This window comes from Balaenoptera ricei, chromosome X (assembly GCF_028023285.1).
Source record: "Balaenoptera ricei isolate mBalRic1 chromosome X, mBalRic1.hap2, whole genome shotgun sequence".
NCBI lineage: Eukaryota > Metazoa > Chordata > Mammalia > Artiodactyla > Balaenopteridae > Balaenoptera > Balaenoptera ricei.
The window spans coordinates 64,522,918-64,548,955 of NC_082660.1; the positions used below are offsets into that span (position 1 = coordinate 64,522,918).

Sequence of the window (26,038 nt, forward strand, 5' to 3'; positions counted from 1 at the left end):
AGTGGATTATTTTGCAGATGGCTGATCTCATCTATTCATTGTTGATTGTATTAGTTCCGATTTGAGAAAGTGACATTTTCTGACCTTGTCCCCTTAAGCACAAGCAAAAACTGTGGCTTTTTTTTTTTAAATGAAAAAGTACAAGGTGTGCAGTAAGGATACAAGACAGATGGAGGGAAGGGCTTGTAGGGGAACTGCAAGATATACCTCTCGTTCATTCATTCATTCAGCACTCACAATGTGCCAGTTACTGGGCTAGATACTGGGGATACAGTGGTGAGCAAGATTAGCCTTTAGGACCTCGCAGTCTCCTGGAAAAGACAGACAATTGAATAGACAATTATAATACAGTGTGGTAAATTCCATGATGAGAAGAACAGGGAAATGGTGGGCTGTGGGCCCCTACTCTTCCCAGAGGTTTTCCAGAGGAAGCAACATCTCAGCTGAGACTGGAAGGATGGGTGAGAGTCCGCCAGAAAAAACAGATAGGGGAGGGGCATGCAGGAGAATGGAGCGAAAAACAAAATGTTCCTGGAAGAAAAAAGTGTCCAAATAATATGAAGAGAGACAAGAACAGGGTAAATTTGAGGGCCAAAAAGAAAATCATTGACTATAGGAATAGAAGCACTGTGGGGGCGGGAGGGAGAGGAAAAGGATGCATTCTACTTGGGACATGCTGAGGAGACGTCCAAGAGGAGACTCTGGGTGGCAGGTGACTATGTGGGTCTGACTCCAAGAAAGAAGTTGCAGGGAATAGAAACCTGGGAATCGGGAGCTAGTGTGTTTTCCCCTATTGAGAAAATAGCTTAGGACCACACTGGGGAGGGCTTGCAAGGGTAGCCTAGGCATTTGGACCTGATTCTACAGGCAGTGTTTGAACAAGAAGCTTTGAAGAGGAAGTGACACAATTCAAAAAACCTACAGACAATAAATGCTGGAGAGGGTGTGGAGAAAAGGGAACCCTCTTGCACTGCTGGTCTGAATGTAAATTGATACAGCCACTATGGAGAACAGTATGGAGTTTCCTTAAAAAACTAAAAATAGAACTACCATATGACCCAGCAACCCCACTATTGGACATATACCCTGAGAAAACCATAATTCAAAAAGAGTCATGTACCAAAATGTTCATTGCAGCACTATTTACAATAGCCAGGACATGGAAGCAACCTAAATGTCCATCAACTGATGAATGGATAAAGAAGATGTGGTACATATATATAATGGAATATTACTCAGCCATAAAAAGGAAGGAAATTGGGTCATCTGTAGAGATGTGGATGGATGGACCTAGAGTCTGTCATACAGAATGAAGTCAGAAAGAGAAGAATATCGCATATTAACGCATATATGTGGAATCTAGAAAAATGGTACAGATGAACCTATTTGCAGGGCAGGAATAGAGACACAGACATAGAAAACGGACATATGGACACAGGGGGTGAAGGGGAGCGTGGGATGAATCGGGAGATTAGGTGTGACAGAAGTATACACTACCATGTGTAAAATAGGTAGCTAGTGGGAACCTGCTGTGTAGCACAGGGATCTCAGCTCGGTGCTCTGTGATGACCTAGATGGGTGGGATGGGGGCAGTGTAGGGAGGTCCAAGAGGGAGGGGATATATGTATACATATAGCTGATTCACTTCATTGTACAGCAGAAACTAACACAACATTGTAAAGCAATTATACTCCAATAAAAGAATAAGCAATTAGAAAAAATTCTAAATCTTAATATATAAACTTACAATTAAGTAACTTATATTCAATACAGAGGTAATAAATAAATACTAAAAACTCATCACTTCCTAATTATTTTGCTACATTTTACTATTATCTATAATCTTGAGGTTATTTGCGCCTGCTGTATCCTCACGGTAGGAATGCTATATAATGGTGTGCTACTGCTAACTTCTTCCCAGCTGCCTGTTCATGGTGGTAGCTTGAAATCGGCCTTGGAAATTGGTAAACACTACAAATCAGGACTTGATTACTGTTTTGTTGATTGTCTAGAGTTAAGGAACTGATGGAGAAAAATGTTAAAATGCTGATAAAACTTAGAAACGTGTTGTGTCTTGTAGCCATTACATTGTAAATTGTACAAAAAAAATACGGAAACATTCTCTCAGTATTTGAAAAGTATTATCTGATTCAGCAAATAAGTTGTTCATGTCATTGACAAATGAGTGAAGTTCTAACATATGTCTTGGTTGTTTCACTTTTGTCTTATTTGTTAATGCAAACAAAAATACCAACACTTGTCAGAACTACATTTCTTTGTCAATTGCTACCATGATGATAGGTTGATATGGATACAAGAGTTTGGCAAAAATCAATGAAAACATTCTGTGAGAATCAACTGGCTATATGGAATTCACAGTAAAGAGTCTTGCCTAATTTATTATTTGCAAATTGTGTTATACATCCTTTTATTTATTTATTTTTTAAAATTTATTTTTGGCTGTGTTGGGTCTTCGTTGCTGCGCGCGGCATTTCTCTAGTTGTGGTGAGCAGGGGCTACTCTTCATTGCGGTGTGTGGGCTTCTCATTGCGGTGGCTTCTCTTGTTGCGGAGCATGGGCTCTACGCATGCGGGCTTCAGTAGTTGTGGCATGCGGGCTTAGTAGTTGTGGCTCGCGGGCTCTAGAGCGCAGGCTCGGTAGTTGTGGCGCACGGGCTTAGTTGCTCTGCGGCATGTGGGATCTTCCCGGACCAGGGCTCGAACCTGTGTCCCCTGTATTGGCAGACGGATTCTTAACCACTGCGCCACCAGGGAAGCCCTATACATCCTTTATACCAGTAAAATGTACAATAAACCTACGTAGATACGCACGCACACACACACACACACACATTTTTTCCAGAGAGCTAGATGTTTAAGATGTACCAGCACACCACTAATTATACACGTTCACCATTGCTAGAAAAGCTAAGAAAAATACATGAGCATATCCCTACGAAAGTCCCTGGAATAAACTGAAAAGCTGTTGGCTCTTGAGAAGTTTCTTCTTTCTGTTGTTGTTGTTATTATTATTATTATTAATAAAGGCTATTTGTTGTCTCTTGGGAACATTCTTTATTATTATTATTTATTGTCCAAACAGTACCACATCCTCAGAAATCAAAATGGTAGAGAAAAAAAATTGGCCCACAAACTCCTGCCTGAGCAAATCAAACCTTTTCACTTTTCATTCTCTCTTTGGCCTTTAGGATTGATCTTTGGGTTTGGGGAATTTTCCAGGCCCAACAACCTGGGGCAGATGAGTGGATTTCCCTGATTTAGGATGGATAAGTCCTCCCTGAAAAGACAGCATCTCTCTTGGGTGTCCAGTTACCCAAGGTAACGTGGAAATTAACTCCTTGAGTGGAGCCCCCGAGAGCCAGCACTTGACATTTCTTGGCACCAGGAACTCAAGGTCATGATGTCTTCAACTGACTTTCAAAGGGTTCAAAAAATAGGTGTGTGTGTGTGTGTGTGTACATGTCTACACAGAGAAATAAAGCAAATATGACAAAACGTTAACTATTATTGAATCTAGCTAGTGTCTATACAGGTGATCACTGTACTACTCTTTTGGCTTTTCCTATATATTTGAAAGTTCATAATATAAACTAGCTGTATAGAGTCCATGCAAGGTGCTAAGACAGGAGAGTACCTCTCTTGTTCAAGAAACAGCAGGAGAAACAAAACACTAAAAAAAACAAGACAAAAACGAAACAAACAAAAAATAAACAGCAGGAGGCCAGTGTGGCTGGCACAGATTGATCCAGGGGGAGAGTAGTAGGAGATGAAGTCAGAGGCCAGATTGTAGGGGGCCTCATGGGGCCTTGTGATGACGGTGGATTTTAGTCTGAGTGGGATGGGAGCCACTGGGGCCTCTGAGCAGAGGAGTGACCTAACTTACACACTTTAAACAGAGTTCCTCTGGCTGCTGGGTTGAGACTGTAGGGAGGTAAGGATGGAAGCCAGGAAGCCAGTCAGGGGTTAATGTTATAATCTATAATGTAGGCCAGAGTTGTTGGTGGCTCAGACCAGGGTAGTAGCAATGCAGGTGATGAGAAGTGGTCTGATATTGTTTGGGGGCTGGGGGAGGGCAGACACCTTACCATTTTTTTGTCCCTTTATAAGTTTATTGTGAAAAATGTCAAACATATACAGAGGGGACTGCCCTGTTGGTGCAGTGGTTAAGAATCTGCCTGCCAATGCAGGGGACACGGGTTTGAGCCCTGGTCCGGGAAGATCCCACATGCTGCGGAGCAACTAAATGTGTGCGCTGCAACTACTGAGCCTGTGAGCCACAACTACTGAAGCCCGTGTGCCTAGAGCCCATGCTCTGCAACAAGAGAAGCCACCGCAATGAGAAGCCTGCGCACCGCAACGAAGAGTAGCCCCCACTCACCGCAACTAGAGAAAGCCTGCGCGCAGCAACGAAGACCCAACACAGCCAAAGATAAATCCCTGGTCCGGGAAGATCCCACATGCTGTGGAGCAACTAAGCCCGTGCCCCACAACTACTGAGCCCACGTGCTGCAACTACTGAAGCCCATGCTCCACAACTACTGAGCCCACGTGCTGCAACTACTGAAGCCCGTGCCCCACAACTACTGAGCCCATGTGCTGCAACTACTGAAGCCCGTGCTCCGCAACAAGAGAAGCCACCGCAATGAGAAGCCTGCGCACAGCAATGAAGAGTAGATCCTGCTTTCTGCAACCAGAGAAAGCCCATGCACAGCAATGAAGATCCAATGCAGCCAAAAAAAAAAAAGAAACATATACAGAAGTGTTGTGACTGGTGTAATGAACCCCATGTACTCATAACCCAGCTTCAACATTATCAGTACATGGTCAATCCTGTTTCATTGATATTCCTCAGCCACTAGATTATTTTAAAGCAAATTCCAGATTGCTTGTCATTTCTTCTGCAAACCCTTCATTATGTGTCACGGAAAGATAAGGACTCTTTATGATTATCATGTAAAAAATGACCAATAATTCCTAAATATCACCCAATGTGGACTCTGGATATACTTTGCAGGTAGAACCAACAGAATTTTCTAATAAAATTATGTGTGGAACATAAGAAAAGGAGTAGAATCAAGGACAAGTCCAAAGTGTTTGACTTGAGTAACTGGTAAGACGGCATTTGCCGTGAAATGGGAAAGACTTTGTATAGAGCTGATTGGCATGGGTCAGGGGGCAGAGGGGTGGCTATGGCCCTTCTTTAACATCTGGTTTAGAAACAACACAGGATTTGGATCTCAAAGAATCAAGAGGGCTCTTGTAGAACTATAAGGTTCTACACAAGTCCTAGCTGTTTGTATTCTCGTTCTCATTCAAATCTGTGCTGTGCTGCCCTGAGTGGAGCATGAGGCCCAGTCTGCTAAAGGCACAAGGGAAGTAAACCAAACCCAATAAAGTTCTGCTTGCTTCAGTCAGTTTTATCTTGGGACCATTTGTCTGCCTTTCTGCTGAGATGATCTCTAAGATTCCCTCCAGCTCTAAGATTTTATGAATCAAATTGGAAGCCTTCTTAAGCCTACAAAGATTCAAGCCATATATTTGGAAACTGTAGCTCATTCTAATGATACAGGCTGCTTCCGCTAAGTCCACCAATACAACTTGGTATGAGGATGGAAATCTTCCCCACATTGGGACTAGTTGCTTAAAAAAAAAAAATCCCCGTGCTAGTTTAACAAATAACCAAAATAAACTTAAAATGTTTAAAAATTCTGGTGATGTGAATAGAATGCAGCCAAATAACACCAATTCCGCATTTGGAAAAGATGGCTGGCCAGTCAGCATCTAGGAAACCACTGCACTTGTGGAAAGAACCAACTTGGAGGCCTTTCATCCCCCATATTTGCTTTGGTTCCTTAGCTAAAATTCAAATCATTTCCATCGTCTGCTGAGACTCAGGACAAACCTAGAAAGAAAGTGCAAGAGAATCCACCAGCACTCAAGAGACCCCTGCCCTCTAGCCTTTCAGTCTTCCCTGCCTGTTTCTCAAGGGGCACCATAAAGATTACTTCTGATCTGGCCCCTCATCGTAACTACCTTTCTGGATAAGCTCCACTCCTGGCAAGAGAATTAGGCTGAAATAACTTGTCTGGCAAGCCCACTTCCACACCCGTCTCCCACTGGATTTGGCTGGACCCAGTTCTGCAGAAATTCCCTTTCTTCTGCTTAAGCAGCAGTCCTGTGGCCCCAGCCAATTGTGCTTTAGTCCGCAATATGGAAGGCAGAGATGCCCTGTGGGGTCAAACCTGGGCTTGGGAGACACCTGGGCGTGCCTCCTACTTTCGCCGACTAGTTTGTATGTTGCTCAGTTCTTTGGCAAGACCAGTCAGTATTCTACTGCTTGACTCCAAGCCCAGGACGCAGCCAGGAGTGGAGACGCTGTCCCAAGCCACAGCTCCTCAGCAGGCTTCCTCATCTACTGGACCACAGGCCTGGGCACCAGAGATGATCATTAGACATGCCCAGTTAAATATGCAATGATTTCACAGGTTCATCATGCCTCAGATGGAGGAAGACGTCCAAAACAACTGTTTTTGACTCCAAATCCTGCCATGAGGGGCAAGGGAGATTAAGTGGTCTGCAATAAGATGTTAAATGAAGGTGATGGTGAGATCTAGAGGGCAGTGGTTCTTAACACAGGGCAATTTTGCTCCCATGGGGGATCTGGCTACGGCTCAAGTCAGTTTCTGGTTATCACAACAGGGAAGAACAGAAGGGCATGTTGTTAACATCTGGCGGGTAGAAGCCAGAGATGCTGCTCAACATCCCACAATACACAGGACAGCCACCCACAAGTTATCTGGCCCAATAGCATGAAGATTGAAAAGCCCTGCTATAGGCAGCCAAGGTGGTTTTGGTTCTCAGCAGGAAGACGCACATTGTAGGGTAACAGGAAGGAGAGCTGGTTGTTATCACACTGCAGGGTAATTGACACTCTTGTTAAGAGACCCAGGGCTTAAAATGAGGAACAGATCTAAACAGCTGGCCCCTTGCAGCAGGGGCACCTCTTCTTGAGACTGGCAAGCAAACATGTTTTTGCAGTCCTGAGGAATGGAACTGAGGACTGAATGCTGTGGCAGCTGGAGAATGATAGAGGACTAAGTCCAAGCAAGTGCACTGCTTCACAACATCAAGAGCCCATAACTTTATAATGACCTGTATCCAAAGCTGGACAGACATGGGAAAAACAGATGAGCCAGGCTTGTGTATGGGTAGTGCAATGAAGACCAAAGAGGGCAATCATTTCTTAAAAAAAGGCTAAGAGAACAGCGTAAATGAGGTCCCAGCCAAGTAAGGGAGCTTGGCCTTATGGGCTTCCCTGGCTCTCTCCATTCTTTTGTTACTTGCTGCTCCTTCTTTGCCAAGTTTGATGTGTTCTTCCTCCCACCACCACCCAGGTCCAGCCTATAGGAGACACAGATTCACATCCCAGAATGCCCAAGCCTGCCTGAAAATTCAATCTACTTTTCATGTTATAAAGTAGAAAGGAAAATGTAAATCAAAGCAAACAAACAAACACAAACTACACTAAAGAGGCTTTTAATTATGTAGTATTATCCGTAAGTAAAAAGACTCTCCCAGTCACGTCACTTAGAGATCATTTTATCCACTGCTCTGTTTGGCTGCCAGTCTCTTGTCTCTCTCCTCAGCAATGGTAAGGCGGATACCCTTTCCACGAGGAAGAGAGATCCATGGTTTGTTGCCCTGGAGGAGAAAACAAGGAGAATCAAAACCTGCTACACACCATCAACAGGATGGCACATGCTACATTTGTCTTCTCATCTAGAGGAACAGAGGAGCCTGTCTGTGAAAACACTCAGCAACAGTCAGGCAGTCTTAAGACACTTTGATGCTGGTTTATCAGAAATACCCACTTTAAACTTGTTGCCCGTATCTGTAGATGCAAACTACAATACCCTTCATAATTAGTCTCAGAAGTACTGAAATAGTGCCCAAGGCCAAGCATTAGTTTCAAAAAGCACCCCCACCCCGCCTCAACACAGGCACAAATTAAAGAACCTAACTATAAGGTATATTCATCCCATTACTGGCACTTTCCACCAACCCAGGTGTGAACTGGTCCGCTGCTGATTCTCTGACACTGAAAACACACAGATCTGCCTCAGCCCTGTTGTGAGCCCTATTCCAGAGGAGGCTCTACACTAGGTTCAGCAGAGCCAACTGCAATCCCAGCAGTACCTGCATTGTACAGGTTTCTCTGGACTAGAGAGAAGACAGAGAGACCCAGACTTACTTTGCCAATAACGAAAATGTTGGAGAGCCGGGTGGCAAAGCTATTGCCGTTGGCATCTTTCACATGAACTACATCAAAAGAACCAGGATGTCTCTCCCGGTTAGTGATCACACCGATTCTTCCCAGGTTAGCACCTCCAGTCACCATGCACAGGTTACCTAGGCAGGAAGGAACAGACAATCTGCTCAGAGCAAGGAACCCTGCCCTGTGTAGTGAATGACAGAGACAGGTTTGCAACAAAGTTAGACAGGTCTGCAACAAAGTTAATTTTTTTTCCCCAGTTGAATTCACTTCTATGGATCTGTTACCCAAGCTAGAACTCTCAGGGCCCTCTTTTAAGATTTGCCCTATCCTTCCTGCACAGCTAATAAATGTAATAAACTCCACTGCACCCACCTCACTAGGTCCTTACCATGTCTTGCCTGGACTACTGCTGTTCCTCCAAGGCACAATTCTCTGCTACTGTTGCAAACAGATTTGGGGGATGATGACAGCATTACAAAGGGCTGTTATCTCAATTAAGTTTGTTCGCTTTTTTGTTAGACTTCCCTGCCCAGCCCTCAAGCCATTTCCATGGATGAAGAGGCTTTTGAGATCTGGAGCAGGCCTGAGAACGTGTTATACAAGACCTCACCTCTGCCACACAGAATATTCTAAGCACTTGGATCCCTGAGGTAAAAATACCATACACCTGGGCATTGGAGCAGTTACCCGTTCACAGCTTCTCACACCTCCCCATTGAAAACATTCTTAGCTGACTTCCCTCCCCGCAATTCACAACATATTCCTCTCTCTAACCCTCATTGCCACCACAAAGCCATGCCGAAATGAGACACCATAAGGCTTTACAGATTCTCTGAACATTTCTTAAAACTAAGAGTTACCTCCTTCCCAATCTGTTACTACATCAACAAAAGACATCTAGCTTTGGGTGCTAACTAGGCGCACATCAGAATCACCTCGAGCCCCCAAAACGCCAAACAAAACCCTGTACCCAGGCCCTGTGCAAGTCATAGGGCTTGATTAAATTAACTTAAAAATAAAAGTAAAGAACAGCTCTTATGCCTGGCCTTTAAAGAGAATGCCTATGTAGCAGAGCCTGCTTACCAGTGTCAAATTTGATGAAATCAGTAATCTTGCCAGTCTCCAAATCAATCTGAATGGTGTCATTCACCTTGATGAGGGGATCAGGGTAGCGGATGGTGCGAGCATCATGGGTCACCAGATGAGGGATTCCTTTTGTCCCCACAAAGATCTTTCTCACTTTGCATAACTTATACTGAAACACACAAGGGTTAGCCACATTAGTCTAGCTCACATGCACTATGCTCCAGAGTACAAGAAACAGTTTGTTCAAGATCACCAGCTTAAAGGTGCAACCAGCAGCTGAAGGTACCAGCCCCCACACAGAACAGCCTGTTTCCTGAGCTGCAGCTGAATAATGGGGTCCCTGACTTTTCTTCCCACCCCCCCATAAATTCATCTTGCACACTGCCCCCTTCTAGGCTAGCCTTCCCATTTCTTATTATGTATTTCCTCTGTAGTACTGCATCACCCCCAAGGTTAAAAGTTCAAAGCACTGAAGGCCTCACAACCTCAAACTCCCAGGTGGAGGGATGATCACCACCATTTCCTCCCTGCTCCAATGCAAATCACCTCCCCTTTCCCAGGTCGTTTAAGTCTCCAGGGGCGGCTGAATTCTTCCCTCCAACTCACCCAGACAGCTAACAAGTGCCTCTTAATGGCTCCCTCTACATCACAATTGAGTTTTGTCTCACAAACTGCAATTGTATTACCAGTTCATCTAATCAACAATTTCACAAAGCATTTCACTCCCCAAGACATCCTTTAAGTAAATCAAATCACCTTGATGCCAATGGATGTGCCCTCCAGCCTGCTGGTAACAAGGTAGCTAAGGAAATTAGGAGCTGAATCATCCAATTGAATTAACCTTCACTTACAGCCAATAATTCAAGCAGCCATGAACTTTTGCATAAAACCATCACAACAAACTGGATTAAAAAATCAATGTCTGTAACCTTTTTTGAGTTATCTCAAACTAGTGCCCCAAGGGTTATCGGTCCCCTCCACTAATACCTTTCCCCTCCCCAGAGTAAGACAAAGGGCCAGTAGGATTGAACTAGATATTGGTTTTCTGGCCCTTTATCCTTAAAGGACCCATACTTCAGATACTCAAACGTTCCTAGGAATCACTCCTTGCCGCAAAAAAAGGCAACCAGAAGTCACTGCTCAGCTAGAATTCATTTCTGCCATGAAAAGCACTGTTGAGGATGTTAACTTGACTGGCTGTTTCCAGGTATAAGATTATGAGTAACTCTAATCTACCTACCTCACCACAGTGGATCAGCCCATGTACTTAATTCAGGCTGTAAGTTACAATCAAGTACTTTTACTAAACGAAGGCCCAGCCTGCTTGCAACACTCACCTTGGCCTCCTCAGGTGTAATACGATGAACAGCAAAGCGACCCTTGGTGTCATAGATCAGACGAAAATTCTCTCCAGTCTTGTCAATGCTGATGACATCTGATATCAAATGGTAATAACTAAGGTTACTATAGTGACCCCCAGTACCCCCATGCTGAACAATAACCACACTATACGGGAAAAAAACCCCGTATGCTTCCCATTTCTAATATTAACAAGGATTCCTAAGATCAATGACAGCTAGCTAATCTTTAATGTTTCAAAATCCTGTTTTTATGACCCGTAAAATCTTAAGTGAATTGAAATTTGGTTTTGAGAAATAATTTATGATTTGCAGCCCTACAATATGGAAGTAAAACTCTTGAGAGGGAAAGTCATGCTTTATTTCTGAGAGACTGAAAAAGCCCACCACTTTAGAGAGGGAGATAAAAAAAAAATCAAGGAGCACCACCAAGTGCCCCCCACTAACCACTCACCCATAAAACCAGCAGGGTAAGTTATATCAGTGCGGACCTTGCTATCAATCTTAATGAAACGTTGCATGCAGATCTTCTTTACTTCATCTCCTGTTAGGGCATATTTAAGTCTGTTCCTTAGGAAAATAATTAGAGGGAGGCATTCCCTCAGCTTGTGGGGACCGGTAGATGGACGAGGAGCCTGTAAAATGATTTTAAAAGTTATCTTAAACTATTGGTGGGATTCACTCAAACTACCTCTCAAGTCCTGAGATTCACCAGACTGTCACCCGCCCCCCCCCCAGTTGGGGTAAACAAGGGGTATTCAAAGTGTGCAAAACTATTCCAGACCTTTAAAGTTTTACAGCATTTTCCTTTCAGAGGACCAGGCCTGTTAAGAACATTTGAGGTCCTGCATCCATGTGGTATGTGGAAGAAATGAGGCACAGAATTATTAGGTAAGAGGTGGGGCACAGCCAGATAGCACAGGGCCCTTAAGAAGAGAGTAACTCAGGATACAGTAATCAGCGATACCCGACACATAAAGGAGCAGTATAAAGTGTGTCCCTTAAATACATCAATCATATCTCGATAAAACTGTAAAAGAGAAAACACGTCCCTTAAGATACTTACAACATAAAAAACATGCTTACAATAAAATGATACTTACAAACACACCAGTCAGTTTATCCAGCATCCAATGCTTTGGAGCTGCTACACGCTTTAGGTGCTTCTTGGGACCACGAGCCTGAAGGGGTTTTCGATTTTAATACTGTTAAACAGTTTCAGGTCTTTTCAAGAACAGTTTACACAGCTACAACTATTCTCTAAAGAACAGCAACTGTTTCCTCTTCAGCAAAATGTGGACAATGTAAAAAGCACAGGGCCGTGATTAAAGGCAGAGAAGCAAATGCTACATAGTATACAGCAAAACACTATAGGTTTCACAAACCGCAACCACCCTTTTCGTTGTACAGAGAATGTTAACTGTCTTTCACAACAGTGTTTCTTGTTTACTAATTATTTATATGTTTATACCCTACCACTTAAAAGTGCGTATGCTTCTAGAGGCTGTTTTTACTAGGACATTATGCTGGTGATAGACAGGGGTTGGACCTCCTGGCACACAGCCAGCCAGCAACAGAAACGGACCAGAATCTGTGCTTCTACTTATCAAACAAGAAAATTTCTCGAAATATGTCAGGTTTTAAAGTGTTAGATGCGAGATTTAATCTGACCTCAGCACAACCACGTGCAAACAGTGGCTTACTCAAACTCTAAATGTGAGATCACTTTTCACCTTAAAATGCGGAAACCTTTTTAATGTCGTATACAGAGGCTTACTGGCCACACTACGTAAAGTCAGGCCGTGCCAAAAACACGACAGAAAAACAGTTTCTCCGCCCGCCCCGGGCCCGACGTCTGTCCTCTGGGCCCACCCGGGGCTCCGGCCTGGGAAGCAAGACGCTCCTCCCAGGGCCGCATGATGCGTGACCGGGTGTGCCCGGCCGGGAGACCCAGGCCTTCCCGCCAGCCGAACCGATCATCCCCCAACAGCGCACCGCCGACAGCTGGTGTTCGCCCTAGCCCTTGAGCCCGCCTGGGTTCACCCCACCAGCCGCTCTCCCTTCGCCTCCACCCGATCACCCCCTGCGGGAGCCCCGCAGCCCCGGGTAGCCCCAGCCCTTGGAGGATGGAGGCTGATGGGTCCCAAGAGCTCGCAAGGAAGCTTCCTTACCATGGCTGCGCTAGGCACGGAAAGAGGCCCACCTATTTCCGGAGCGCAGAGAAAAAAGGGTGCATGGTTGCGCGCGCCGGGGCTTTGGATGCTCCGCCCAGCTCCGCCCTTTCGCGGCGCACGGGGACGCTATCTTGCCACCTGCTGGTGGGAGGTCAGAGGTCCGGGGCTTGGGAACCGCTGCCGAAAAAGAGGTGTCTCCCAAGGGCGAGTTCCTCCCCCCCTTTCCGCCCTCCCCCCTCCAGTGTTTACCGAGCGCCTCTGGGGCGCCTGATTCTGTGTGAGGTGCTGGACAAACAAAGATGAGCTAGACAAGCTCCCTGTCTTTGAGGAGAGGGCAAAGTGAGGCTACTTTAAGTCCCACATATACATGATCATATAATCAATAGAATACATTGACATGAGTAAGGTCCTACTGTATAGCACAGGGAGCTAAGTTCAATATCTTGTAACAAACTGTAATGGAAAAGAATCTGAAAAGGAATATATATATATATATATATATACACATATACATATATATGCGTATATATATATCTGAATCACTTTGCTGTACTCCCGAAACTAACACAATTTTGTAAATCTACTATAATTCAAGTAAATAAATAAAATTTAAAAAAGAAAAAAAAAAAAGAATACATTGAAATGAATATCTAATATTATTTCTTAAACATATTTTGTCTGCTTCTTCTTCCAAGTTCCTTCAAGCCAGTCAACCTGCCCATACTGTAAATTGGGAAGAATTAATATTTTTTTCTCTCCCTTCTCTGCAGATTACCGAGGGGGTGGAGGGTAAGGCGTGAGAGGGTAGGATCTCTGCTTGAACTCTGCCCCTCGATTTCTGTACAACGCATTTAGCACTTACCATAAAGTCTCAGGGACGAGAGGGAACATTAGAGACCATCCAGTTATCTAACTAAACTTTAGATCCGATCATGTGATTTCCCTACTTTGAAACTGCCCTTGGGCCTCCTGCCTAGTCCCTCAGGTCCCTCTGCCCGTCACTTCCGGCCTCCTGCACCCAGACACCCATTGCTCCCTTACCCTACCCCAAACCTCAAAGCTTAAGCCACTCCAAGGTATTACTGCTCCGACAAAGCTGCCTCTTTCAAGCCTCCTGCCTGTGGACCTGATGATCCCTCAGCTTGGAACTGCCATGAATAGCCCAACCCCCTTCCTGGGCACCTAATCCCACTTGTCAGCCTTGGAGATGCATACAGCTCAGGTCCCTCTGGCTCTGTGAGCCCCGGGTCCCCTCAGGCAGGGTTAATCCCACATTCTTCTGTCCCAGAGCCCTCGGTTCAAACTCGATGACAGCACAGTAGCAGATTGGGTTGTAATGACTAGTTTCCTCATCTGTCCTCCACTAGACTGTGAGTATCTCCATGAAAGAGCCTGCCCTAATTCACATTTGCCACCTAACAGAGAGCTTAGCGCTATGTCCAGCACTTGGTAAATACTTGTTGAATGAACAAACTGAGTCAACATCCCCCTCATTGTGCCAAGTCTCACTGTACTATCCCTGAGAGCATCCAGCCTCTGCCTGACCTCCTCCCACCATGGGTCAAGCTCCTAACCGAGGAGGTTCCATTTTACATGTCTCTGTCTCTGCCCTCCACTTCATCCCCCAGCAGTCTGCAGAGGAGCAAGAGAGAAAAAAAAAAGGTTGGCTCTTTTCAATCAGGCAGTATTCACTAAGAGGGCAGGGACTCCTCTTTGTCTAAAACTAGGTCCATAGTAAAGCATACTATAGATGATTATTAGCAAGAAGGGGCAATTGATTGGAGGTGGGGATTAGAGAGAGAGAAGATGATGAGACAATAGAAGGTGCATTTTGAGGTATTCAGTCTGAGGGCATTGGGAAGATGGTGGTGCAACCAACAGATATGATGGGGGTTCACTTGGGAGTGAGGAAAGACCATGGGACTTCCAGCTTGAGAGGATAGGAAAAATGGCTGGTTAGAGCTGCAGATCTTACTTAAGATCATGCAGCTAGTTGGGAGTGGGGGATGGGGTAGGGAGGCTGGTCTCTTGCCTCCCAGGTCAGTGGTTGGTTTGTTTTTGTACCACAGCTTGTCAAAGGACTTGACGGAATCAAAGCATTTTCAGTATATTTTTTCCTCTGTCAATTTGTATTTATGGACAAATGACATTCTAACAACAATAAAGGGAATTGGGAAAGAGCTAAGAAAATCACAAAACAGTACCTCCCCAAACACCCTAAACACATCATCTGTATTCATTTGTTCCTGTTCCTGTTCTCATTCTGATCGGTTTGTGTGCATGCATACTTTTACATAATTTTAGGCCTAGCGTACAGACTATTTTGTATTCTGCTTTTATTATATTATAAAAACTTTCTGAGTTGCTACATAATCTTCATAATGAGTATTTTAACAGCTGCATCATATTCCATTAAATGGATATCCCATAATTAATAAAAGTTCTTTATTGTTGAACATTTAGTTTTTTGTACCCTTTCTTTATTATGAATGTTGCTACAGAGAACAGTTTCCTTTATACGGCTTTTTCCTTCAGTGGAATGATTACCTTAGAATAAAACCATTCCTTCACCCAACGTTTACTGAGTGCCTACTCTGTGTCAAGCTCTGTATTATGAGCCAGGGAAATAGAGATGATTAAAATCTAGTTCCTCCTCTCAAGGAATTCACATTACAATGGGAGAGGCAGGCTGGGAGGAGGGGACGGAAAGCCAGGAGAAGATCTTCAGAGGAAAGATGGTGGCGAGGCAGTTTGGAACACGAAGGGCTGTTAAAGCTTAAGAATTTGGACTTTAACCTGTAGGTAGACAATGGGGAGCCGCTGAAAGATTTTAAAGAGTACGGGATCAGCTTTGTGCTTTAGAAAGATAACTCCGACTGCTCCTTGTAGAATGGTTTGAAGGGAGTGTGAGTGGCTTGGAGGGGATGGGCCAGGGCTGTTTCAACAACACAAGCAAGAAACAGAAGGGTGGGACCCAGGTCTGTGATTGTGGGGCGGAGGAGGAGGGGGGAGATTCAAAAGACATTGCAGATGAAGTATTGGCAGGATCTGACTGGGAAATGACGTATGTGCAGGGGTGAGGGACAAAGAGGTAATTAGGATGATTCCCAGGTTTCTGGCTTGGTGACTCAGTGGTACATTCACTGGGAACTAGGAGGAGGCATGCTTGGTGTGTGATGTGGGGCTGAGGGGGAGGGGGCACCAGCTGGAGATGTTTTATAGACACAAATCTGAGCTCAGGTATATGGTCTGGGCTGGAGATTCCCATTTGGGAGAACTGGTACATCCGTGCTTAGTCCATGGGAGTGGTTGGCAGTAGCTGTTGGAAAGGGAGCACTGTGTTAAGAGTCTGAACACTTTGATAGTGGTGTATGTGTATTGCCAACAACCTTCTTCGGAGCATCCTTGCAATTTTACTATACTCGTGTCAGCCTGGTAATCACTTATTTTTAACTTTTACTAACGTAATTGTTTGAATTTGCACTTCAAAAAATCACTAGTGAGGTTAAACATTTTGCCATACGCTTGTTTACTCGTTCCATTTCCCCTTGTGTGAAGTATCTCTGCCCATTAATCTTTGGGGGATGTGTTTTTAAAAAATATTTATGTATTTATTTGGCCGCACTGTGTCTTAGTTGCGGCATGTGGGATGGAACCCAGGCCCCCTGCATTGGGAGCGCGGAGTCTTAACTACTGGACCACCAGGGAAGTCCCTGAGGGATGTGTTTTTCTGATCAATTTGCATATGAGTGCTTTATAGTTCGCAGAAGTTCATCTTTTGTCATATTTGAGGCAGATATTTTTACCAGTTACTTTCCTTTTGGTTATATTTTTCTATGTACAAAGTTTCAAAATTTTATATAGCCGGATCTGTTGATCTTTTCTCTTGTAATTTCTTCTCGTCATTTCAAAGCTTAGAAGGTTACCCTCAGTTCAAAGATCTGCTAAATACTCAATTCTATTTAATAACATGTATTTAATTCTTTATCAACTTGGGGTTGATAAAGATAAATAGAATAAAAGATAAACTGAAAAAAATCTATTTTTTCCCCAAATGCCTAATCAATTTTCTCACTGCAATATATTGAATGATCTTTGTTTTCTCTGTTGTTTTGTAAGAACTGCTTTAGCATTTCATAAATGAAATCATGTAGCGCATGGTGAGTAGGGAACTGAGATGTACATCCCCAGCATCCTGTCCCAGATTGCCAGAGGGAAGTTATGTGTATGAGTGGTTCATGTTCATAAGTCACACCAAGAGTGGAGCAGTCCAAGCCCCTCACTCTCCATCTTAAAGAGTAACCTTTCATGCCTCAGATTCCCTGATCAACTTATTGTCAGCAATCGATGAACCAGCACAGCCTTCTCCTCACTTTCTCACATTGCTGGGAGACAGTGAGGCAGAATGGAAAGAGCACAGTTTAAATCTATCTCTGTGTGCCCTTGAGCAAATGGCTTCATCTCTCTGAACCACAGATGCCTTATCTGGAAAATAGGGATAACCATACTTACCTCTCAGTTTGTTGTAAGAATCAGAGATGATATATCAAATGCATAGAACATAGTGACTCAGTCAATGAATTAGTGCTCCAATTACCTCCTGACCACTCTGGCTACTTCCTTCTGAAACTTATTTTTTTTCAACAGCTTTATTGAGGAATAATTGACATACAATAAATGGCACATATTTAAAGTATACAGTTTGACAAATTTTGATGTGCATATACACCCGATGCAACCATCATCACAACTAAGATAGTGAAATTCCATCAGCCCCAAGTTTCCTCATGTCTCACTGTAACCCCTCACTCCAGCTCCTCCCCCTGCACTCCCAGGCAACTGTTGATCTGCTTTCTGTCACTATTGATTAATTTGCATTTTCGAGAACTTTGCATAAATGGAAATCTTCCAGTCTGTACTCTATTTTTTTTTGTCTAGCATCTTTCACTCAGCATAATTATTTTGAAATTCATCCATGTTGTTGCATGTATCAGTAGTTTATTCTTTTTATTGCTGAATAGTACCTCATTGTATATATCATATAGTACATGTATGTATATATACATATACACACGGATATATGTATGTATACCACAATTAATTTATCCATTCACCTTTGGATAGACATTTGGGCTGTTTCCAGTTTTGGGCAATTACAGATAAAGCTGCTATGAACATTTCTATACAAGTCTTTTTATGAACAAATGCTTTTATTTCTCTTGGTGAATACCTACAGGTGGAATGGCTAGGTCATATGGTAGATGTATGTTTAACTTTTTGAAAAAATTGCCAAACCGTTTTCCAAAGAGGTTGTATTATTTTACATTCCCATTAACAGTGTTTCAGTTGCTCCATATCCTCACCAACATATGTTAAGATCAGTCTTTAACTTATTTTTTTTATTGGGGTAAACTATTCATAAGATTTACCACCTTGACCATTTTAAAATGTACTTTTAGGGGACTTCCCTGGTGGTCTAGTGGTTAAGACTCCATGCTTCCACTGCAGGGGGCATGGGTTTGATCTCTGGTCAGGGAACTAAGATCCCGCATGCTGCTCGGTGCGGCGAAAACATAAAAACAAACAGACAAAAATAAAATGTACATTTAAGTGGTATTAAGTACATTCACATCGAAAAGATACATGCACCCCAATGTTCATAGCAGCACTGTTTACAATAGCCAAGACATGGAAGCAACCTAAATGTCCACCAACAGATGAATGGATAAAGAAGATGTGGTACATATACACAATGTAATATTACTCACCTATAAAAAAAAAGTATGAAATAATAGCATTTGCAGCCACATGGATGGACCTAGATAGAGATTATCATACTAAGTGAGGTAAGTCAGACAGAGAAAGTCAACTATCATATCATATCACTTATATGTGGAATATAAAATATGATACAAATGAACTTATTTCTGAAACAGAAACAGACTCAGAGACATAAAAAAGAAACTTATGGTTACCAAAGGGGAAAAGTGGGAGGAGGGATAAATTAGGAGTTTGGGATTAGCAGATACAAACTACTATATATAAAATAGATATACAACAAGGTCCTATTGTATAGCACAGGGAAATATATTCAAAATCTTGTAATAATCTATAATGGAAAAGAATATGAAAAGGAATATATATATATTATATATGCATATATAACTGTATCACTTTACTGTACACAAGAAACTAACACAACATTGTAAATCAACTATACTTGAATAGTTTTTTTTTTTTTAATACACAGAGGACTAAGTACTTACTACCTAGGGTATTTTTTATTTTAATTAATTAATTAATTTATTTATTTTTGGCTGTGTTGGGTCTTCGTTTCTGTGAGAGGGCTTTCTCTAGTTGCAGCAAGCGGGGGCCACTCTTCATCGCGGTGCGCGGGCCTCTCACTACCGCGGCCTCTCTTGTTGCGGAGCACAGGCTCCAGACACGCAGGCTCAGTAATTGTGGCTCACGGGCCTAGTTGCTCCGCGGCATGTGGGATCTTCCCAGACCAGGGCCCGAACCCGTGTCCCCTGCATTGGCAGGCAGATTCTCAACCACTGCGCCACCAGGGAAGCCCCAGCTCGGGCGGGGCTTTGTGACCACTTAGAGGGGTGGGATAGGGAGGGTGGGAGGGAGGGAGATGTAAGAGGGAAGAGATATGGGGACATATGTATATGTATAACTGATTCACTTTCTTATAAAGCAGAAAGTAACACACCATTGTAAAGCAATTATACTCCAATAAAGATGTTTAAAAAAATAAGAATATAAAAATTATTTTGTAATTTAATTTTTATTTTATATTGGAGTATAGTTAATTTACAATGTTGTGTTAGTTTCAGGTGTACGGGACAGTGATTCAGTTATACATATACATATATCCATTCTTTTTCAGATTCTTTTTCCATATAGGTTATTACAGAACACTGAGTAGAGTTCCCTATGCTGTACAGTAGGTCCTTGTTACTATATGTATCTATTTTACAAGACATTTTCTATTTTATGTAACTGTTTTTTTTAAAAAAATACATTCACCATGTTGTGAATCATCACCATTATTCATTTTCAGAACCTTTTCATCTTTCCAAACAGAAACTCTGTACCCCTTAAGCAGTAGTTCCCCTATCCCCCCTTCTCCTAAACTCCTTGTAACCTCTATTCTACTTTCTCTATGTGAATCTGCCTATTCTAAGTATCTTATATAAGTGGAATCATACAATATTTGTCCTTTTGTATCTGGCTTATTTCACTTAGCATAAAGTTTTCATGGTTCATCCGTATTGTAGCATGTTTCAGAATTTCACTGCTTTTTAAGTCTGAATAATATTCCATTGCTTGTATGCACTGCAGTTTGTCCATTCTCTGTTGATGGACACAGGTTGTTTCCACCTTTTAGATATTATGAATACTGCTGCAATGAACATTGGTGTACAAGTATCTGAGTTGCTTCTCTCATTTCTTTTGGATCTATACCTAGAAGCAGAATTGCTGGATCATATGGTAATTCTATGTTTAAGTTTTTGAGGAACTGCCAAATTGTTTTCCATAATGGCATTTACACTCCCATCAGCAATGCACAAGAGTTCCAGATTTCTCCACGTCTTCACCAACACTTGTTATTTTCCATTAAAAAAAATAATAGCCACCTTAATGGATGAGAAATTATACCTCATTGTGATTTTGATTTGCATTTCCGTAATGATTAGTGATGTTGAGCATCTTTTCATGTGCTTATTAGCCATTTGTATATCTTCTTGGAGAAATATCTATTCAAGTCCTTTGCCTATTTCTGAATTGGGTTGTCTGTTTTTTAAAATTGTTGAGTTGTAGGAGTTCTTTAAATATTCTGGATACTAATTCCTTATCAGATATATGATTTGCAAATATTTTCTCCCATTCTGTGGGTTGTTTTTCACTGTCTGGAGTTCTTTGATGCACAAATGTTTTTAATTTTGATGAAGTGTAATATATATATTCTTTCTTTTGTTGCCTGTGAAGGTCAGCCCTTTTAATTTGGGCCATTCTAATAGGTGTGTATTTATATATCATTATGGCTTTATTCTGCATTTCCCTGAAAGCTAATGATGCTCAATATCTTTTCATGTGCTTTTTTGCCATCCATATATCTTCTTTGGTGAACTATCTGTTCCAATGATTTGCCCATTTAAAAAAATTGGGCTGTTTTTTCTTATTATTTAAGGGTTCTTTATATATTCTGGATGCAAATCTTTTATCAGATATGTGATTTGAAAATTTTTTTCCATATCTGTGGTTTGTCTTTCGTATTTTAACAATGCCTTTTGAAAAGCAGAAGTATTTAATTATGATGAAGTCCAATTTATCATTTTTTTTTCTTTTATGGACTGTGCTTTTGGTATTGTATCTAAGAAATACTTGTCTAACCTTAGGTCATACAGATTATGAGTTCTTCTAGAAATTTAATAGTTTTAGTTTTTATATTTAGGTCTATGATCCATTTTGTGTTAACTTTTTAATATGAAACAAGATATGGATAGAGGTTCATTTTATACTTATGGATATCCAGTTGTTCCAGAACTATTTGTTGAAAAGATAATTCCCTTTGGTTACTTTTGGTTACTTCTTCACTAAACTTTAAAACAGTTCTTTCTTTTTTTTTTAACATCTTTATTGGAGTATAATTGCCCCACAATGGCGTGTTAGTTTCTGCCTTATAACAAAGTGAATCAGTTATACATATACATATGTCCCCATATCTCTTCCCTTTTGCGTCTCCCTCCCTCCCACCCTCCCTATCCCACCCCTCCAGGTGGTCACAAAGCACCGAGCTGATTTCCCTGTGCTATGCGGCTGCTTCCCACCAGCTATCCACCTTACGTAAAACAGTTCTTTTTAATCACAGAAGTCACAGATGAATATATTCTCCTTGTAAAATATAAAATCATTTTTGACTACTTTTATATCCAATCAGGCTTCCTCCAACACTCCCCACCAGGTAACAGCTCTAATGACATCAGTTTGAAGTGTATCCTTCCAGGTTTTTTTCTATGTATGGAGATAAATTTCTGTATAAGTGTATGTATAGGTGCATATATATATGCAGTATTGTATGTTTAGTTTAGATAGGATCATCCTATATGTATCATTCTGAATTTAGCTTTTTGGTACATAAAAACACTTGTCACAGATCCTTCCATGTTAGAACATAGCGATTTACTTCATTTTTTTTAGCTGTTTCATAGGATTCCATAGTACCACTATATGTTCCTTTGTTTCACCATCGCCTTATTGATGAATATTTAGGTAGTTTTCATTTTTTTCTACTGCTACAAACAATGCTGTAGATGAGCATCCCTGAACCTGCTTTTGGCGCACATGTGTGTTTCCCTAGGTAGATATCGAGAAGGGGAATTTATGCAACAAATACATATATAACACTTACTATATGCTAAGTTCTCTTCTAAATGCTTTACATATATGAATTCAGTTAATCCTCACAACAAGCCCATGTTTTTATCCTTGTTTTACAGATTAGGAAACCAAGGCACAGAGAGGTTAAACAATTTACCAAAGGTCACACAGCTGGTCAATAGCAGGGCCAGGATTTGAACTCAGATAGTTTGGTTCCAGAGTTCAGTTTGCTGGGTCATAGGGCATGGGTATTTTTAAAGACCTGCCAAATTGGCCTCCAAAGAGGCTGTATGAATTGCATGCCCATCAGCAGTGTATGAGAGTATTCATTTCCCTTCACCCTTACTAACACATAAAACTTTAAAAATAGCATTTTTACTGATTCTTAATAACAGTGTGTGACAACTAATATTTATTGAATATTTAATATGTTCTAGCATTCTGCTAAGCACTCCATATGCTTTCTCTTCACCTCACTTTGCTTTAGTTTTCCTGATAGTACCCTCTCTGCTGATATGTATTAATTAGTATGTTTGTTTATTGCCTCTCTCTCTCCACTAGTGTCACCTCTATGAGGGCAAAGATTTTTGTCTGTCTTGTTCACTGCTTTCCTCAACACCTGGAACTAAGCATTTGTTGACTGACTGACTGGGTAAATGAATGAAAACAATTTTATGGGGACTTCCCTGGCAGTCCAGTGATTAAGCCTCTACGTTTCCATTGCAGGGGGCCTGGGTTCATCCTTGGTCAGGGAACCAAGATCCTGCATGCCGCGCTGCACGGCCAAAAAAAAGTTTATATATGACTTTTTTGTGTGTATTTAACAAAACAGCTACTAATTTTTTTAGGAAACAAATACTTATTAAGTGTTTGGGCCTAACAACAACAACAAAAAAACCCAAACCATTTTATGAACGTGGAAATCAAGACTCAAAGAGATTAAGTAACTCACCCAAACTTCCACTAGCTCACGGTGGAGCTGGATTTAGAAGCCAGTCTAATTCCAGTGTTTGTGCTCTTGTTTAGCCTCCCGGAATCTGTTTTCCATTTCCATTTCTATAATTATGTTATTTCATAGATGTTATATACATGGAATCATGCAGTATGTATCCTTTAGAGATTGGCTGTATTTCATTCAGCATAATTTCCTTGATGTTCATCCAAGTTGCTCATTCCCTTTTATTGCTGAATAGTGTTCCATGGTATGGATGTACCACTGTTTGTTTAACCCAGGGAAGCATATCTGAGTGGTTGCCAGTTTGGGGCTTTTAGGAATAAAGCTGCTACAAACATTTGTGTACAGGTTTTTGTGTAGACATAAGTTTTCATATCTCTGAGACAAATGTCCAAGACTGCAATTGCTGCGTTGTATGGTAAGTGCATGTTTACTTTGATTAAAACTGCCATATTCGGGACTTTACTGTTGGCGCAGTGGTTAAGAATCCGCCTGCCAATGCAGGGGACACGAGTTCAAGCCCTGGTCCGATAACTAAGCCCGTGCGCCACAACTACTGAGCCTGTGCTCTAGAGCCTGCAAGCCACAACTGCTGAGCCCACGTGCCACAACTACTGAAGCCTGGGCGCCTAGAGCCTGTGCTCCTCAACAAGAAAAGCCATCACAATGAGAAGCCCGTGCACTGCAACGAAGAGTAGCCCCCGCTCACTGCAACTAGAGAAAGCCCATGCACAGCAATGAAGACCCAACGCAGCCAAAAATAAATAAATAAATTAAAAAACAAAACAAAACTGCCATATTCTATGTTACAGTGGTTGTACCAGTTAACATTCCCACCAACAATGTGTGAGTGATCCAGTTTCTCTGCATCCTTTTCAGCATCTGGGATTGTCACTAATTTTTATTTTTTATTTTATTTTTTTAATAAATTTATTTCTTTTATTTATTTTATTTTTGGCTGTGTTGGGTCTTTGTTGCTGTGCGCGGGCTTTCTCTAGTTGTGGTGAGCGGGGGCTACTCTTCATTGTGGTGCGTGGGCTTCTCACTGCTGTGGCTTCTCTTGTTGCAGAGCACCAGCTCTAGGTGCATGGCCTTCAGTAGTTGTGGCGCACAGGCTTAGCTGCTCTGCGGCATGTGGGATCTTCTTGGACCAGGGCTCTCGAACCCGTGTCCCCTGCATTGGCAGGTGGACTCTTAACCACTGCGCCACCAGGGAAGCCCACTAATTTTTATTTTAACCATTCTGACAGGTGAGTAGTAATATCTCATTGTAGTTTTTTTTTAAACATCTTTATTGGAGTATAACTGCTTTATAATGGTGTGTTAGTTTCTGCTGTATAACAAAGTGAGTCAGCTATACGTATACATATATCCCCATATCCCCTCCCGCTTGTGTCTCCCTCCCACCCTCCCTATCCCACCCCTCTAGGTGGTCACAAAGCACCAAGCTGATCTCCCTGTGCTATGCGGCTGCTTCCCACTGGCTATCTATTTCACATTTGGTAGTGTATATATATGTCAATGCCACTCTCTCACTTCGTCCCAGTTTACCCTTCCCCCTCCCCATATCCTCAAGTCCATTCTCTACGTCTACGTCTTTATTCCTGTCCTGCTCCTAGGTTCGTGAGAACCATTATTTTTCTTCTTTAGATTCCACATATGTGTGTTAGCATACGGTATTTGTTTTTCTCTTTCTGACCTACTTCACTCTGTATGACAGACTCGAGGTCCATCCACCTCACTACAAATAACTCCATTTCGTCTCTTTTTATGGTTGAGCAATATTCCATTGTATATATATGCCACATCTTCTTTATCCATTCATCTGTCAATGGACACTTAGGTTGCTTCCATGTCTTGGCTATTGTAAATAGTGTTGCAATGAGTATTGTGGTACATGTCTCTTTTTGAATTACAGTTTTTTCAGGGTATATGCCCAGTAGTGGGATTGCTGGGTCATATGGTAGTTCTATTTTTAGTTTTTTAAGGAACCTCCATACTGTTCTCCATAGTGGCTGTATCAATTTACATTCAGACCAGCAGTGCAAGAGGGTTCCCTTTTCTCCACACCCTCTCCAGCATTTATTGTTTGTAGATTTTTTGATGATGACCATTCTGACCAGTGTAAGGTGATACCTCATTGTAGTTTTGATTTGTATTTCTCTAATGATTAGTGATGTTGAGCATCCTTGTTTGTTTTGTTTGTTTTTGTTTTGTTGTGTTTGTTGGCAATCTGTATATCTTCTTTGGAGAAATGTCTGTTTAGGTCTTCTGCCCATTTTTGGATTGGGTTGTTTGGTTTTTTGATATTGAGCTACATGAGCTGCTTGTATATTTTGGAGATTAATCCTTTGTCCGTTGATTCATTTGCAAATATCTTCTCCCATTCTGAGGGTCGTCTTTTCGTCTTGTTTATGGTTTCCTTTGCTGTGCAAAAGCTTTTATGTTTCATTAGGTCCCATTTGTTTATTTTTGTTTTTATTTCCCTTATTCTAGGAGGTGGGTCAAAAAGGATCTTGTTGTGATTTATGTCATAGAGTGTTCTGCCTGTGTTTTCCTCTAAGAGTTTTATACTTTCTGGCCTTACATTTAGGTCTTTAATCCATTTTGAGTTTATTTTTGTGTATGGTGTTAGGGAGTGTTCTAATTTCATTCTTTTACATGTAGCTGTCCAGTTTTCCCAGCACCACTTATTGAAGAGGCTGTCTTTTCTCCATTGTATATTCTTGCCTCCTTTATCAAAGATAAAGTGACCAGGGCTTCCCTGGTGGCGCAGTGGT

At 41.9% G+C, this 26,038-nt stretch overlaps 1 protein-coding gene across 1 annotated transcript; it reads right to left on the minus strand.

Annotated features, from left to right (window-relative positions):
• Positions 1–7,540: 7,540 nt before the first annotated feature.
• RPS4X (ribosomal protein S4 X-linked) lies at positions 7,541–13,006 on the minus strand. The gene is made up of 7 exons (XM_059910773.1): positions 12,911–13,006; positions 11,843–11,920; positions 11,194–11,374; positions 10,719–10,816; positions 9,379–9,550; positions 8,272–8,429; positions 7,541–7,721 (listed from the first exon to the last, which is right to left on the minus strand). The coding sequence occupies exons 1-7, from the start codon at positions 12,911–12,913 to the stop codon at positions 7,620–7,622; spliced, it is 792 nt and encodes a 263-aa protein (XP_059766756.1). The 5' UTR covers positions 12,914–13,006; the 3' UTR covers positions 7,541–7,619.
• Positions 13,007–26,038: the final 13,032 nt, after the last annotated feature.

Excerpts from the sequence above, each read along its gene's own strand:
- RPS4X (XM_059910773.1), bottom strand. Across the intron at positions 11,375-11,842 it reads ATAAACTGACTGGTGTGTTT|GCTCCTCGTCCATCTACCGG; the intron begins GTAAGTATCATT and ends ATCATTTTACAG. Across the intron at positions 9,551-10,718 it reads TTACACCTGAGGAGGCCAAG|TATAAGTTATGCAAAGTGAG; the intron begins GTGAGTGTTGCA and ends TGTGTGTTTCAG.